General features: G+C 39.1%; 1 protein-coding gene across 1 annotated transcript in view; it reads left to right on the forward strand.

Moving 5' to 3' along the window:
- CARS1 (cysteinyl-tRNA synthetase 1) overlaps positions 1-18768 on the forward strand; it is a 736066-nt gene that overhangs the window by 427636 nt on the left and 289662 nt on the right. The window contains exon 13 of the mRNA XM_044059397.1: positions 12691-12820. Coding sequence (XP_043915332.1) covers positions 12691-12820 — 130 coding nt within the window. The remainder of the gene's footprint in view (positions 1-12690; positions 12821-18768) is intronic.

Consider the following 18768-nt stretch of genomic DNA (forward strand, 5'->3'; position numbering starts at 1 on the left):
TTCTCTTTTCTTCCCGTACTACCTTATCTTTAACCTGCAGTCCAAACTCCTTCTTGACTTCATCCCACTTTGTTACTTCACCCCCCCCCCCCCCCCAGTTATTTAGTCCCAATAGCCTTGGCCGGTTTGCTAATTTCCTGCAATAAACTCTAGCTTTCTGTTTATTTTTATACCCCTACATGCAGACATAGCGGCTGGTCAAAATCTCCTTTCTACATTCCTATGCTGACTTAGTTCTTGGAATACTTTATGCTGTTTCAAAAATATAGCAGTCTGTATGATTGTTACTAGTCTCCACAAGGACTTGCAGCCAAAATCCTAGTCTGTCTATATTTCATGTCTCCATGTCATCATCCTTTTCCACTTTGATTTAAAATCTTCTGCTTAAGTTATGGATATGAGCCTTAACTGCATAGCTTTAAAGTACCCCTTTAAATCAGGTAATTCTAGGCCACCTTGTTCTTTAGGGAGAATTGCTTATCCCACATAAGTCTTGCCCTCTTCTCCATCCCAAATACATTTTCAGCTCTTTATTGCCATCCACAAGGTCTCCATTTGATAGAAATATGCCTGACCTGTATATAAGACTAAAGAACCTAAAATCATTTTACTGGTTATGTTACTATCCACATTCATAATCAAGAGCTTCTATTTTCTTAATTTTTGTATAATTTTCTGTTTAGCTTCACATCTGTCCATAGCTACCATAACAGATTTTTTTTAATCAGTACACCTAAATAATTTACATTATCTTGTCTTCTTAAGTATCTGTATCTTTGAAACAGTTCATGTGTGCATGCATAGTTTATCACTAATGCTTTTGTTTATTTTCATTTATTTTATATCCTAAAATGACTTGAAACTGTCATAGAATGTTTTACAAAACCATAATAGAATTTTCTGGATTTACAAAATAATATCAGATGCAAGTAAAGCTGACGTTTCTTGATTGCCACATCAGTTATATCCTTGAATTTGTGAATATCTTATTTTCTTTCCTAATGGATCGAAATATAAGTAGAATATGGAGCCATATTGAACAAATACGAAATAACTTAAGAGACCAACAGGCTTTATCAACATTTAAAACATCATTAAAAAGTCATCTTCAGGAAGAAGTCAGCTGCATTTGTTTCATAATACTGGATAACAATCCAGTCAAGCACCCCACTAGCCTTATCTGTAATGTATAATACCATATATATTGTGAAAAGGCCCTATCATGTAAATATTATAAATATCTAAATACTATAAAATACTGTAAACTATTGTAATCATCCTTGCTAAAACATTGTAATTGCTGTTATATTCACGCTGTCTTTACTTTCACAATCCTACTGAATACTGTAATCTGTGGTAAATTTGTTTTACTTAAACACTGCAACTTGCACTGTTATTATCAGAAATGTTATTTTATGGCTATATTTTTCTGCTCTTTGAGCTCAGGTCATGACCAAAAAGGGTCAGTAGATCAGTGCACTAACCTGGTTAACAAATAACGATAAATAAAGCACATAACAGAGAAGATAGAGGATATCCCTGCCTGGTTCCTTTGTTCAAATACTGGTTATTAAAGAGGAGTCAACTTGCTTTAATTTTTTACTTCATCCTTTCAGTATCATCTTTACTAACCATGTTATTCTGTCAGGGAACATACATATTACCTTTTTACTATTCATAACATCCCCATTGACTGTTAAATGTTTTTTTCTGCATCAAGGGTTGCTAAAAATAGCTGTATTTTATTAAAGTTCACTTCCCTCTAAAACATTATTGCTTGGTAAATATTATCAAATGTTTGCTTCCCCTCCACTAAACTGCATTGACCCGTATGCATCAATTTTGGTAATATGTTTGCTATTCTCTTGGCTAATACAGATATAAACACCTTGTAACTGTGTTTTAAAAGTGAAGTGGGTCTATATAAAGCCAGATCTGAAGAGCTTTTCCCTCTTTCCTTAATGCTGCCACCACAACTTTCTTCAAACATATTGGTACCCCCCATTTAAATTATTTTTGAATAAAGGCATCCATATCTTTGCCACTGTCTTCCCTCCTATCTTCCAGATTTTCAAAGGCATGCCACCTGCTTCTAGACAAGTTCCTGATGATTGATCACTGCTTTTATTTCATTTCTTCCTATCTTAGATAATAATTGTTGACCCTCATCTTCCTCTAGCCTTGGCATATGATGCTATGAGATTCTTCTCCTTCTTCAGTGCTTTAAACTTTGTCAGCCCTTCTAAATATTTCCCATTTTTCCATGTCTCTTTCTGTCTTATTTCTGCAATACTTAATAGCCCATTTTCATTTTATCTCGCTCACTAGCTGTCCGTTGTGAAGTAATTTCTGTTTTCTCTAATAACTCTTGAATTGTACCCACTACACATTTCTTAAATTTCTCTTTTCTAATCAAATAAGTAAAAAAAAACAATGTCTCATTTTTGCTTCTTTACCCTTGTCTGAAACTTAGATTTATTGGTGCATGATCTGATACGGATGCATTTCAAAGCTTAAATTAGATGGCCATGCTCACCTGAAATGTAATTTGTGTCCAGTCATGCCCAGTTATGGTATATCGGGGAATATTATAGACATTCTATTTGAGTTCCTGCTACTGAATTCACATCTTTCAAATAAAGTATTTTTATAAGTTTCTTCAGAAAGTTTGCCTTCTGTTGTATTGTCCCTTTTAGGTCCCCTGATACATCTTGATTATTGCAAATCTGGATGTAGTCCCCACTCATAAATAATATTATTCCAAATCTCTAAGTACAATAACAGTAGTTTTAGATGGAATATGCCAGTGCAATCTTTTTCCCTTACTGATAACCCATTCTAGCACAGATCTACCCATATTGTCTTTTTTTTTTTTTCTTTTCGGTCATTGTTGGGGCCCTCTTGAAATCAACAATCTTACTTCCATTTTCCTTTCTCCTTGATGTTATGCTGAATGTTCACCCTGAAATCATTTATCAGTTAAATTGGCATGTGTATTTATATTCTAATGCATCTCTTGTAATATTGCTATTTGTGCCCTACACTTATAGTTCAGCAGTCTCTGCTTTTTGTCTATAGGCATAAGCCCATTTACATTTCATGTTAATATTGACAAAGTAGCCATTTAGATAAACTGTTACTCCCTCACATTATGTATGACAGTTCTTTCAAATATATGGTTCCATCTTGAAGCTTACAAGCACACACTAATGATTGGCAAGCTGATGTAGGTGCTGCTTCTTATCTCCGTTAGAACCCATATAAAAGCTATCAAGAAAAAAAACAGGCTAAACCATAAAAATTGTCTCCTTTAACCACAAGCACATGAAATGATATACACTTTCCTAAAAGTAAGTCTTCTCCAAATAGGAACAGTTTCCCCAGATTGGTGGTTGCACCCAAGGATATTCTAAAGTTAAGGTTGACCATGCTAATGCATGTACTAGAGCTTGTTTTCCTATTTATATGGATTGCTATATGTTCTTAACTCTTTCCCCATCCAGTTATGAAAAACATGCATGCTTTAGTAAACATTATTTTTTAGCTGTAACAAAAGTAGTACAGTGGATAACCTAAAATAAATTAAATTGGGCAGTGCTGTACTTAATGCATTAAAGTACCAAGAATATTAGGAAGGCAACTGCATGTATAACCATGCATTTACCACAATTCCAACTTAACTTATTTTTTTCATTAAACTGTTTATTATCCCTTTATATATTAATCCCATCTTGCATTATAGATTTTAATCAGAAAACATAGCTCAGACATCTCATGATTAATTGCTTGTGCTTTGCAGGCTGCTTGTCTTCAGCCCAAAGCAAGTGCTAATGGAAAACCCCAGGTAGTAACTTTGCAGATTCAAGCGAGAAATACCAGTTTACATACTTTGTTTTTTTTTTATACTTAAAACCATTAAAGTAGATGTCCATGTCTATAAAACAGGAGAAATTGCTTTTTAATTCTGTGTATACTGTAATCATTACACATTTACAACCTCCCAACAGCCAAAGATCACAACATTTATTAACTTTAAAAAACTCTTCTTTCCAGCCTTTCTTGCCTTAATACAGTTTAAAACTTGGATATATTACAAATAAAAAAGTTCATTCTTTAATACCTGTAGCATATACAGCAGTTACTGATAAACTTCCCACTCTGCATTTCAAATATACCTCTGACTGCAAACTATGCAAAGCTACTGTATAAAATAGCATGCAGTTTATATCAGGAAACTTTTATGCAAATATAAAAACAAAAACTGTTTAACCTGCAGTCTGTTCACTCCATTCAGTGTCCTTCTAAACATTAGTCACATAAAGGGGTGTGTGCTTTGCAGCTCTTCTAACAGTTAAACACAGTCAACATGCATCTAGTATTTTTCATCAACTGCAGTCCATATGTCTAGGCAACATATAGTGGGATTAATGCTTTACAGATTTCCTGTTTGTTGCTAGTCTTCTTCCTAATCATTGCAATCCCCCAACAATAATCTCTAGTTGAAGTCCATAGTACTCCTGATCCTTCTGGTCAGCTCTTGGGCTTCATTCTTCTTTACTTAGAAATTGTTCTTTAGAACAGTGGAAGAGGTTTAATTGGCAAAGTGCGTGTCTGGCCTTTCTTCTTGACAGAAGATTGAGAAGCAGATTCCCTTTTTTCTTGCTGGTACACACTTTGTTGGCTAAACAATTTTTTTTATTCCGTAGCCTATTTGGCTTCCAAAAATTTTTTTGATCCTCTAGGGAAATATTCTGAAGACAGCTGGATATAGCAACTTGAATCTCACACCTGTCGTTTTATATCTCCATTTCTCATACAACTCTTTTGTGCTTATTTCATCAAAAATTCTTATACTGTTAACCTCCATATACATATATGTAGCTTTTCTCCTTCGGACACCACTGAAAAGTGAAATTGTGCTCAGTCAGGCCCAGTTAACAAATGGAAGTATATAAATAAATGAAAAAAATAAAGTTTTCTATGCAGTTGTTCCACTGCAGCATAGGTTTCCTGTATTTTGCTGCTGTCTTCCATGAAATCCTCCAGTTATTCATGAGAATGTAACAGGAATATCAAGAGCTGTGATTCAACATCATTAGCTGCTGACCACTGTCAGTTTTACTCAACTGAGTTTATTTTACTTTGTCTCAGAAGTGTTCTAATCCATGAATGCATTTTGATAATATGGTTGCCAGTATTTATCTTTGTAAACCTAATGCTGATTTTGTGAAAGTAAAAGTTTACTTAGGCAAGCCAAGCAAGATTCATTCAGAGTTCACTCTGTGCAATCAGCTGCACAGGAGAAGCCATGATCCCTTCGTTTTTTGCCTAAGTGTACACTAAGAGCCATTCCTTAGATCCTAAGGGTTCAGTGAAACTAGCAGGTACATTTTTTGAACACCTGGGTTCTAGGGGTCTATATTAGAACATCGAAGTTTCAGAACTTCAGATGTTCTAATATCGACCCCTATTCAGCAAAAGCTGAAAACATCAAAAATTCAGAACGGCAAATTTTTTCCTAGGGAAAAAATTCACTGTTCCTAAACACATACACACAACACAAGCACACCAAACAAACAGCAATCCACACACACCTAAAATCTTACATCTAACCCTACACTAAACTGTACATACACCACTATCTACCCACTTACCTTAACCCAAACCCCTTAACGCTAAGGTCCGTCAATATCGCACACACACCTCACCCGCGCCCTAACCCTCACGTCCACACATTTACACACTTACCTGACCCGTGCCCTAACTCACCTAACCCTCCCTAACCCTCACGTCCACACACTCGCACACTTACCTGAACCCGACCCGTAACTTTCCACCACAGTGCTGAAAATAGCGAAGCGACAGGAACGGACAACCAAATTCTTTCCCTAGGAAAGAATTCGGTTTTCTGTAACTTCGCTATTTTCAGCTTTCGCTGAATAGGGGTCGATATTAGAACATTCAAAGTTCTGAAACTACGATGTTCTAATATAGACCTGGTTCTAGTCACCTTGGTATTGTTGAATCACTTAAAACAAATCACAGTTATTCATTTATCCTCTTGTTTTGGGGCTAATTTGTAGTCCATCTTTGCATCACTATGTTCCAGACCAGAGTAGTTTTGTAAAACCTATTAGTCTTCATATTTATTTCGTTCAGCTCCTGTACTTTCTCAGTATGATGACCTCAGTGAGTTTTTTAATGTTATTATACAATGAGATGCTTAGCTGTTTTGTTAGGAGTTGTGAAGCAGTCACTAACAGCATAAATTCTTAAGATGTGAATTTTCAGGAATGGGATTGCTTCAAAGTATGGACAGACACAGATGTAGAACTGTCTGCTTACCTGTTGAGTATGCAACTAAGAAGTTCTTATTAGAGCGTATGTTGCTGTGTTACTGTCCTGTTATGGTAAATTATTACACATACTCCCACCCTAGCCAAAGTCTTGTCGATCATTAAATGAACAAAGATCTGACGATTCTCATTGTACTTTTGTAGCATCGTGAGATCTGTTCTGTATTTCTGATTCAGGATGTAAGAAACCTTTGCTTGTACTCTTTTTGCAGAACTCTTATTGTGGAAGTTAGAAATTCCTGGTGTATCCCAAAATAATATCCTGTCATTCATTCCCTGCTTTATAGAACATAGTGCTAACCATCTGGAGAATCACTTAAAGTTCTGAGACAACATTTGTAACAAGGAGCGTTCTGCCATAAATGAAACTTACCATGTTTTCACACTAATGTAATCGCTTTTGATACTGGTTGATGATTTTTGGACACTTCAAAATACCATGTAAAGCTGTAGGCTGACTACATCCCAGATGACCGGGGTTCACTTAGTAGAAAAGCTTATTTGGAGGTATGGCAGTGAGCAGTCCTCACAAGTCCTGGGGGAAGGGAATCAATAGAGTCTCATGGCAGGAGCACCCTCTGCAGATGTTCCCATAGGTGCTGTTCATGCAGCAGGAAAATGGGGATCATAAGCCTGCCAAGGAGTGCAGAGCACCATAGTTGGTATTGCTTATGAGGGAAATCAGGTAGACACAGTGGCCCAGCATAGCAAGAATTGCACCAGGCTTTCTAGCCATTGGAGACAGGGGAGTGGTAGGAGCTTTCAGAAGAATCATTTAATCCTTTCTTGGATAACAGCAGCAGTCCCCAGCTGTCACTTAATTTTCTCTGTGCCCCAATATAAGGTCAGGGGCAGAGTAACAAATGAGCCTTTAGAACAGAGAATCCTGATAGTTTGCCAGGATCCTAGGATATTGTACCAAAAAATCAGTAAACTGTACTGTATTTGTCATTTCTTTGCTGGATTATAGAGTACTGTGCTATGCTTGATTTCTTTCCTGAATCCTAGTATATTGAGATGCCTGATCTCTTTGACAAATTTAATGTTTTGTGCTATGCTTTCTGAGTTATCAAATTCAAGCTCACAGCACTCTGTTCAATTCCTGTGTAATACCATGTTGACATTCTATAAGTATATGAGTATATCATTGGCTAATCCTGTATCTTTCTGTGGGACACACTTCATTAAACTTCACATACAGTTTTGTTTTCTGTTAAAATTTGAATTTTCTTTTAGTAAAATTTGCCATCTCCCTTACAATCAGGACATCATGTAAGCACTGCTACTTGTCTTGCAAAGTATTTTCAGTTATTGTTGCTTCCGCTTGAAGCACTTAACAAGATCCCGTCATCTGGTTTGAAGAGCTACATCAAATTTTCTTGGAAACCTAGATACCTCTCAAACCTACCCAAGTTTCCTCTCAAATAAATAGTCTGAATTAATGTTGGATAGTTCAGGTACTTGGTTTGTTTTATTTTGAATGACTTGTTTGTCTTTTCGGCTTTTCCCGGTTAGGGGTCGCCACAGCGGAACTCCGGTCCGCTAATGATTAGCATTCGATTTTTATGGTGCCGAGTTGCCAGCCCAACCTTCAGCGAAGGCACGCCCATTCACACATGTCTTTCAGTGGCCACTCGACCACGGGGAGGACATGCAGACTCCACACAGAAGGCACTCCAACCGTGAATCGAACAGGAGAACCTCTTGCTGTGAGGCAACAACACTACCGCTGTATTAGTCATAGGAAAAAAATCATTAGCCTGTCACACAGTTGTTGAATATTATCTTTTCTTTCTAAATGTAAAAGAAGGAACCAGAATTGTCTGTCTCTTTGTCCTTGACCTAGAAGCATCATATTTTCATGTGTTAGTTGTGTGCTCTATTATTTTCTACTGTTTGCAAGCTGATAAGGAGATCTGTGGCAAGGCCAAGGCTTATTCTAGCAGACCTATGACTTTTTTGTCTTTGTACTTCATAGGTATGACAGCATATGCTAATCTGTACTTATGTTTTACAAATTATATTCCATGATTTAGCCAAGTTTTATTCAGTGGAAGTGACTTCCTATTCTGTACTAGCTTTGACAACATGATATAGCTCGATGTTATGGCTAACCTTAGGTGTATCAGCATTCTAGCTGAAGTAGTACCTCTTATCTTAATGTTATTTATTTGAATACCGTCAGTGTAATATACCTTGGGCTGTACCTCTTGTGCTTAGCTTGACATGGTTCTAGAAATTCAAGTCGTTAAGCCTTCTAGGACTGTCCAAATGTAAAATCTGGTGATTTATAGTGCTCTAAGATAATTCATTATGCAAATTACAAACCTAAACACTTAAAAAATAAATAAAAGCAACACAAATCCCAAAGTGGCATGTCCCATTGTTGAACAGCACACAAAAGAAATGCAGAGTAACTAAAGATGCTTTCTGAAGGGTTCTGCTCCCATATCCCTCTGAATTATACCAACAGCATAAAGAGACTTTATAAGTAGCCCATAGCATAGAGGGATAAAGCCCAGACTTGCAACTCAGGCAGCTTGCTTCGATTAACAGCTCAGGTGCCTAATGGGACTGGCAAGGAAGATTGACTTTCTTGTCCTGGTAGAAGTGGAGGGAGCAAGCTGGGCAGGTCTTCCTGTGAGCCCTGATGTAGGCCAGGGCTATAAGACTAGATCGCTGTGCAGTCATGGGTGGGGATGCAGAGGGGGTTGGCCTAATCAACTGAGCAGCTATGACCTTAAGCCAGCTTCATGGTTGCTTTACACATATGCATGCGTATGTGCACATGCACTTATGTGCACACCCACACACACCTACACACAAGCCACTTGATGAGTCCAGCATATGAGGTGAAGTGTAGGCCAGAAGACATTTCTCATCAGCTACAGTGTGACAGCAACTCATTTGCAGCTCCAGATCCCTGTCATGGAGTAAGCAAAGGACTCTGTGTGTAAGATTGCTCTCCCATTTGGGAGACTCTCCTGATACAAGTCGCACTACAAAGCCTGTTGGGTATAAGGGTAACTAAGGAAGCAGGAAATTGTGACCATGAATGAAGAGGCATGAAGTCAGCAGAGGTGAGAAGAAAAGGAAGCAAAAAAAGGACTACTTGTGACTTTATCTGTAAATGTATTGAGCTACATCACAAACATGTATGGAAAAGAAAAGAGTAAACATTGCATGAAATCCAAAGAAGCTGAGAACTGAGATAGAAGGGAAATAGTGGAACAAGTTAACAGGTTCAAGTACCTGGGAGGGATAGTTGGGGAGAAAAGAAGTTTGAATGAGGACTTCAAAGCTAGTATTAAAGGGGCTGCAGCCAACTTGTCATGGGTAGAGTATAACAGAAGAATGCCAAAGAAGCCAGAAAGTAAGGTGTAATAAATTGTGACAACACCAGTACTACTGTATGGTACAGAAACCTTGACAGTGAAGGCAGAGCAGTTGAAGCTAGAGGTGATGGAGATAAAATGCCTGAGACAGGTGACTGGATGCACACTGTGTGACAGATGAAGAAATGAGGACATCAGAGCAGAAAGTGAGGGCATTAGAGAGAGCAAATTACAGTGGTTCAGGCATATGTGCAGGAAAGCAGAAGACAAGCTGGTGAAGATTTAGGAAGAGCAGGAAGAAAGCAAGAGGAAACAAGGGGAATTAGCGAAGAGATGAATGAATTCTGTGAGAGAAGACCTTCAGCAGTCAGGCATGACTGTTGGAGGTGGGATAGTAGCTTTGAATCAGGAGAGATGGCGGCAATTGAAGAGACACCCTGACCCAGTGTTGAAAATGGAGAAAAGAGGGGGTTGATGATGATGATGATGGTGCATGAACATAAATCTTCATGTCATGACAACACTCTTCCTCTTACTCCATACATTGCCCTTCAGTAAATATTGCCGGACTATAGAATGTAGTTATGGCCCATATAACACTTAACACTGAAGTATAAACTCCAGAGAGGTGGAAGATAGCTGAACATAAATGGAGATTGTGCTGGACAGCCTTGCAGACTTGACAGTGACTTAACAGTGTAAATGTCCCTCTCTTGGAAGATATAGCAGCTGTTTTTTTTTTCCATCTTCCCTTTGCTTTACTTTCTTTCCTTTCCATTTTGTTTGGAAGTGCATGGGATTTCGTGCTGCTAGCACTTTGTTTTTATTTATTTATTTTTGTTCTTCAGGTTTGATCCACCACATTAATATGACAATGTATTTTTCTGGTGTCTGGGTTGCAGGTGCATTTTCCCCTATCAGCTCTGTTGACATGAATGCTGAGTAATGGGAGGAGCACTTTGTTTCCTTATACAGGCAACTCCATAACTGTCTGTATGCTGCCTCCTGATAATGGAGGTTCTGCTTGCCCACCCTAATGAATTTTATCCCTTCCAAAAGCCGCTGTTCAAATATTTTTTTGAAAGTTTCTTACTACAAAAGGAGGTATCTTAAGGAAATCCTTGGAGTGTAAATGGGAACCATCCATTGTTGTTTAGGACAGTGGTCTTCTATCTGTTGGTCCTTCTAACTGCCTGCTTCCCCATACACTCTGAACATTCTACCGCCAAATGTTATAATGTCATGTCCAACTGCTCCCCTAAAATGTACAGGATCTCTTCTTTTATACATGTAATGGAGTTTGAGTGTCGTATTGCTTCTTTGCAGAAATGTGTGCACGAAGTTTAAAATGATCAGGTATGTTAAAAGCAAGCTGTCAAATACTGAAGTGCAGTGAATTAGAAAAGGGATTTTAGTCAATATTAGCAGAGAGGTACATTTTATCAGAAAATGCATAATGTTTGGACTAAGCAAAGAAGCTAGAAAGGGAGGTCGGTGACATTTTTCTGCTATCCTTTCTTACCATTTTGTGGTACCTTTTCTTATGCCATAGTTTGTTCATCCTCTGGACATTAAGGCTAGCTTTGTTTTTCTCTTTATTTCAGCAGTTATAGACAAAGAACCACAAAGTAGATACATATAGTTGAAGTACTACTAAAGCTGTATTTCTGTAAAATAGTAAAAAGGAAGCTGAATATAGAAAGGAAAGGTAAAAACTGAAGTATATGCTTGTTCATTATGCAATGAAAAAGAAAGTCAGCAGTACACTTTTTCTATTATTGACACTTGTTTTTGCCAGCTTGAATAGGCAAGTTTCACTTTCCAGGATTTGTGATGGGCAGAATAGTTGTGTAGAGCAGCATGGCTTTCATTATGCAAAATGAGAAAAATCATGGCCTGTTGTATGTTGTTGCAAAATTAGAAGTTTTAGAATCTACATTACCATGTAAGTAATGTTCACTGCTGACATATCATCTTATTTTGATGACATATTTGGACATAATTTTATTCCAATAAAAGATGTCTAAGAAACTCTGAGACCTTAGATGAGGAGAGATATGAAGAGATGCACATTTGCTGATGCTAGTAAAATGTAGATTAAGCAAGGGTCTGTTTGTTATTCATATTTCATTCCGATAAACTGATTTTTGAGTAAAGAAGACTTTGTAACTTTGTATCAGCATAAGTAGTCATGTTTAACAAATGCCTTGTGCACTGATTATTTTCTGGGCTTAATCATTGCTATCCAGACGGTAATTCCATAGCCTCTTCTTTCATAAGATTATTGGGGTGGATATTGGTGCAAAACCCTTTCATAGTATATTTAGGGCATGCAGTGTTACTGACATGGAACATGCATGTCCCTGAATATGCATCTCTAGTATCCAGACACTACCCATATTCTCTGCTTTGGATATATGGCTCATTTAGCTCTCCTGAAAGAGAATAATTAAGTACTAATCCCCATTTCCCTCTCTCTTGCCAAAAATAAATAAATAAAAAATGTCATGTACCAATTCTCTGTTTGCTGACATCGTGAAGATTTATCTTGCCTCCATGTTAGGCGACAAACATAAAGAAGATTATCTATATGGATTTTTTGCCCCGCCCACACAGCCAACCATCAGCTTGTCCCAATGCCCCAATCCTATGTCGGGTCTACCTCTCTTGTGGTCTTACTTCAGTAGGGTTGGGGCCAATAAGGAGCATTTAAGCATCCTAAGACCACACATTATTCATATTGCTGTTGGGGGAGGGGGGTTAATGACCTACCCTCATCCCTCCCAGCATGCATTCATTATTTCCAAGGGCTTCTCCTCCTCAGAGGGAACGCATTAGACAAATGCCCATCCTCCCTGACGTGCTTTAGATGATTATTTTTAAGAAAATAAAAAAATAAAAGCAGAATAAGGTTACTCAGTAAAAAGAACAGTTGAGGTCTAACACAGCTCATTTAGAAGTATTTTATCAATCTATGCATTTTTTTTGTATCACTACAGGCATTCTTTGAGAATGATCACTGGGTTCGGTATTTCCTTCATACTGGTCACTTGACTATTGCTGGCTGCAAAATGTCCAAGTCTTTGAAAAACTTTATAACTATTAAAGAAGCACTAAGAAGTCACACAGGTAAAGGCAGATTTTGTTTCGTGTCTGTTTTTCAGAAGTATCTTGAATGTGTTTCACCATGCTTGCTGCTGTGTTTGGCTTAACTGAAATTTGCTTCAACAATGCTATCCTTTACAGTTATCGTAGTGTCATTCTTCTTCTGTCCAGAAACGAGCATCCTCTGTTAAATGCTAGGCAGACTACAAGAGTTTAATTGTATAGGCTCAAAGAAGGAAGGCAGAGATGGTCTGTGATAGAAAGAAGGTATCCGAAGGGAATCCTAGGAGTGCAAGTGGGAAACATTCATTTAAAAAAAAAAAAAGAGAGAGAGTTGCTTAAAAATAAGAGGTTATAGATTGCAGTTACAAGGTGAAAATGTAGAGGGAGTCAGAAGGAACTGTTATTTCATGAAAAGGTGACTTGCATGGCCTTCCTGAAAAGACAGAAGCATCGTGATCAGAAACAGCAACATAATTTAATAATGCATGTAATAGATACAAGATCATTCTTTTGAGGTATGCAGGAACAAAATAAAATTAAGCACTGGTTACTTGAGATCTGAAGTTCATCCGTCTGGCAGAGAAATTGTTTGAATTGGTGAGAAAGTGGTCCTTATCTGCCAGAAGGTTTTGTATTTTTGTTATGCCTTGTTCAGTCCCATGAAATACACAATGGCTTGCTCCTCTTGCCATAAACATCAAACTGCAATTTAAATAAATAAATAAAAACAAATTAGAGAGAACCTATGCGTTTTAGTATCGGTAAAAACAAATGAGAGAAACATGGGAAGGACTAAAGACTACTAGTTAGATTTATCCCCAAGCAGCAGATTTCTGATTGGCTTTAATTATTAAGAGCCCTTCAGTGCTTGAGGTACTATAAAGGTGTATGTTAAGTACTTCTGTGGTAATTCCGCCATAATCCTGGATAGCACAGTGACAAGCTTACAACAGACCTCGTCCTCCTGCATTGTACCTGCTACAGGGAATTTTCTTGAAGTAGAATGCAATTCCCCAGTGCCTGCTGTAGATACCACCACAGGCTTACATCAGCAATTCCTGCCATTGGTTTGTGTCTGGCTTCGTAGAATGTGATTCTTTTGTTTCTCTTTGGTGCAACTTATTTAGACCTCTGATACTTCATGCTGATGTAGTCACAGTATTACACTATAGAATTATGTCTTCCCTTCTAATGGTTTTCCTGCTTTCCAGGAATGTCCTTTCATCTTTATACTACTCTTGCTAGGAAATTCCTGTCCTTTGCACCATGGAAGATGACAAAAACAGGCAAGCAGCTTCCCATCCTATCCTGATCGTATTGCATATTACACAAGTTGCTGATATCCTTATTTTCGCCATTTGAATCACCCTTTTATGCACCTAGCAGTGTGCCAGGCCCACACTTTTAGAATTCCTTTTTTTTTTTTTCCTCCATCTGTTTTCTGTGACACTGCACTAAATTGTAGAGGAGACTCACAAAGTCTGGTCTTGTAAAGATGGTTCTAGCCATTTTCACTTTTTTATGTCCCCATTCCCATGTCTAGTTTCATAAGCTTTTCATAGCCTACAAAAAAACGTCCCAAATCCCAGAAGATATGGCCCAGAGAAAGTAGACAACATGGCTCACTCACAGCATTCTGGAACCAAATATGCTAATTACAGTTCAACAGAAATTACCTGAATAAGAAAACATAAATTTATTAAAACCAAGAAATGTACAAAACTGTAAGCTTTTCAGGCAATACAAACTTGCCTTTCATCAGGCAGATTATAAAAAAATGATTTAGCCAATGAGCCTAAATGCAAAATATAAAACATCTAATAATTAAGCATCTGCCAGTCATAGGGATTTGCTTTATAGGTGATGGCATTTCTGTCATGGAAAGAATTTTAATATACTTTGTATAATGACATAGTCAAAGAAATAGGCCAAATAACCTAAAAATATTCCATTCTTTGAAAGCTTTCCTTCTATGAAGCTACAGCTTTAATGACTCATACTCATTTTTTGGCATATTTTACTGTAATTCTTCAATTTAAATTGTTTCCATGCTGACATTGCTTTATAACAGTTCATCAAGAAAGAGGAACATTTAATTAGAAAGTGTTGGTTCTTCCATTTTAACCAGGATGGCCTGTTGATTTTTTGCCACCTCCATCTGGCCCTTCCATCAGCTACTCAGCCCCTATCCCCCATATATCTCAGTTTGCCCTTTCCTTCACTTCTCAAGTTATTATCAAGTGCCTTGTGGGTTTACTATGAAACTTCACATTTCCTTTAGTCAGAACACAAAAAAAAATGGAAGCAGTAACATTTAAAGTCTTACAACATCAGTAAAGCAGTCTTTTTTTTTCCCCCAAGGGGCAAATTTCCTGTGACTGCTTATATCAGGGCTATGCCCCACCACCACCACCAATCTCTTTGTATACTACCTCCAGAATTGTACAAACACAATAAAAAGTATAGTAAAGTCTTCAAAATGAGTACCAGGTCTTCTGGTTAATGAAGTTTACAGATGACTGAGAACAAGGGTTTATTATCAACACCCACTTCTGACACTTCTATCCTTCAGAATGCTCTTACCTTTGTTTGTATTTAGTATACCAAAAGTAGGTTCAAATTAAATGTGAAAAGGTTTAGTATCATTTTATTTAGGTTCATAGGTGTGTACTAGGCTAATGGCCCTGGAGCCTTTACAAGCCTAGACCATAGGATTACCATGACAGTGCCACCCGACCTTGGTTCCCAGTGCCTCTGTCGAGTAGAGCCACTGGAGTGATCCCCGGGGTGAATTTTCTATTTCCCATCCACTCATTAAGATCTCTCTTAAAAAGGGCCAGTGAGATGCTCTGTGTGACATGTATGGGAAGTCCATTCCATAGCATGGGTAGTCTCTGGGTTATGAACCTGTACCTCTAGCACGTTCTGTTGATTGTGGTAATGAGGTTGAGGTCTCTGGAGCATGTGGTGTGGAGGGATTAGGGTTTCTTTAGATGTAGCATTTCTAACAGAGCTGGGTCAGACATGGCTTTGTAAGTCGAGCAGAAATCGCCTCTAAGTAGGCGATATGAGACAGAGAATAGTTGGAGTTTTTTGAGTCTGTCCATATAGGACAAGTGTTTAAGGCCTAGGATCCTCTTTGTTAGGTACTTTTGTGGCCTCTCCAGTTGTTGCAGGTGTTTACTGAGGTACATGCCAAATGGGTCATTGTACTCGATGATTGGCCTAATGTGGGATGAGTAGAGGGAGACTATGACCTCTTTCTTCCTGGATGCAAAAACCCTTAGTAATGTGCCACATAGAAGGACTTTCTGACCACAGTGGCAATGTGGAGGTCAAAAGAGAGGTTGCTGTCAACCTGTGTTCCCAGATCTCTTAGAACACCACCTGTGTTCAGTGGACTACCATCAATGTGGTAATTCATGGGAACTGGGTTTTTACTAAAGGGGATGACTACACATTTTTTTGGCATTGAGCATAAGGCCATGGTTCTGGCACCAGTCATTGGTCTTGGTGAGGCCATTTTGTAGGATGTCAACATCACATGGGGAGTTAATAATGGCTCCCAACTTGCAATCGTCTGTGAACTTTGTCAGCCAGAGTCCCTTCGTGTTGGCCTGGACTTCAGAGAAGTAGATTCCAAAGAGGAGAGGACCCAGGACCGATCCCTGTGGGATTCCACTCGTGAGTGGTCAGCAGTCTGACTTGGAGTCAGCTACTTTCACACTGTGGGTTGTATCTGTGAGCCAGTTTGCAACCCACCTAGTGATATAGGGATTAATGCCTAGCTTACTGAGTTTTTCTTTGATTCCTGAGAGTGGGGAATGGTATCAAAGGCCTTTTCCAGATCAAGGTATTCTGTATGAACCACCATGCCTTCATCCACAGCTCTGGTGACTGACTCAAAGAAGTCGACCAAGTTGAGCAGGCATGATTTACCCTTCACAAAACCAAACTGTGTGGGATCCACTGTTTGGAGATTCCCTATATCCTTGTTTATTAGGTCCATGGTGATGTGTTCCATAGCTTTGCATATCAGACTTGTCAGGCTAATGAGGTGATAGTTCCCAGGGTCTGTAGTTGCTGCTCCTTTGTAGAGAGGGATGATTGTAGCAGTGCGCCATTCGGTAGGGACAAAGCCTGAGGTGAGGCTGTGATTGAACAGGGCACACAGGTGAGGTGCCAGTTCACTCTGTAGTTCATGTAGAACACAGCTAGGGGTATTGTCAGGTGCCATAGAAACTGTATTCTTGGCCTTGGACAGTGCTGTTTTAACCTGTGCAGCACTAATACTGGGTGCCTGGCAATCTACTGGTGTCATTATTCATCCTTTGTGGGGGAGGGGTAAAGTTGGCACTGAATCTGTCAGCCAGTTTATTGGCAATATCTGTTGGCTGTGTATAGGAGGTACCGTTGTGCAGTAGCTCAGAGCAAATCTGGTTATTGCCGTGGAGATTCTTTACATAACTATAGAAGGCCTTGTGGTTATCTTTACTATCTGCTGCAATTCTGTTTTCATAGCTAGCTTTAGAGGATTTGATGAGGGATCTCAACTTTTTGTAGAGGCTGAGGGAGTTTTTACAGTCCTGGGACTTCACCTTATTCCGCATCAGTTTCCTCCTTTTGTTGTAGTTTGTTTATGGCAGGGGACTACCAGATTGGCTTCCTTTTTTTGGAGGAGAGTGTCTTGGTTCTGTTGGGTATGGTGAGATCCATGCATTTGTGTACGTGTTCGTACAGTCCATCAGTGTATGATTCGGCGGTCATGCAACTATTTTCCATTTGCATGGGTGCCGTGAAGTTAGCCACCTCTGTTTTTAGGAGCCCAAAATTAGCTTTGGAGAAGTTTTTCATGGTGGTTACCTTTGCAGTGGGGGTGGGAGGGACGTGGATTTCCAAGGTGATTAGTTTGTGGTCGGATCTAACCTGTGAGGAGTTGACTATTGGTGTAGAGCAACGGTCACCCATCTTAATAATGACCAGATCAAGGATGTTGCTACCTCTAGTGGGGGTAAGAACGAGCTGGTCCAGGGCACTGGAATTTATGAATTCTAGGAAACGTTGGGCAAGTGTATTGGTACATGAGTAGTTTTCCCAGTTAATGGTGGGGTAGATAAAGTCACCCAGTATGAGAGTGTTAGGTTGGACCCTAATATTCTCCAGGGTGTTTAGGAATGTGGAGTGTGAGTCTTGGGAAATTATTGGGGACCTATAACAGGCTACAACCTGAATCGCTGTCCTACCCAATATTAGCTGCACCTGAAGTATCTCTGATGCGTTATGTTGGGCTACCATTCTGGAGGTGTGCACATCCTTTATGAATATGGAAACACCACCTCCTTTGGAGCTTCTGTCCAAGTTCTGGGGCCAAAAGGTGTGGAATGAGTTATAGCCTAGTAGTGCAGGGGTGCTTTCTGCTACCTTGAACCAGGTCTCTGTTACAGCACAAATGTCGATGTTCTCCATTTTAAGGAGTGCTTTGAGCCAGTGCATTTTGAGATTTAGACTTCCAGTGTTGAGCAGCATGACCTTCAGATTGCATTTGTTTGTAGCTGTTATGGTGGGAATTTGGTATTTGGAACACCGCCTAAAAAAGGCACTATAGGGGTGGTAAGAGCCTTACCTCTGGCAAAGCATCGAGGTCTGTCAGTCATGTCATCCCAGGCAGACAGATATTGGATCCCCTTAGAATGACACCAAAAACTTAGCCAGTTGTTGAAATCAATCATTTTCTGCTTGTACTGTGGTATCATTCTGGGTGATGGTGGGATGCTGCTCAGGGCTAGGGTCATACCCGCCTGGGCTACCTAATCCGAGAGCTCCTCCATGTCTCCCTTCATTTAGTCCAGGGAGGTATGTCTCAGGTCATTCACACTCACATGTACAATGACAGAGTCATATTTGTACTTGTTGAGGGACCTGAGTGGGTGCATTATGTGGCGGATCCTGGCACCTGACAGGCAGCTGGC

Source organism: Protopterus annectens, chromosome 17.part0, assembly GCF_019279795.1.
Source record: "Protopterus annectens isolate FY-2018-M chromosome 17.part0, PAN1.0, whole genome shotgun sequence".
NCBI classification, from domain to species: domain Eukaryota; kingdom Metazoa; phylum Chordata; order Ceratodontiformes; family Protopteridae; genus Protopterus; species Protopterus annectens.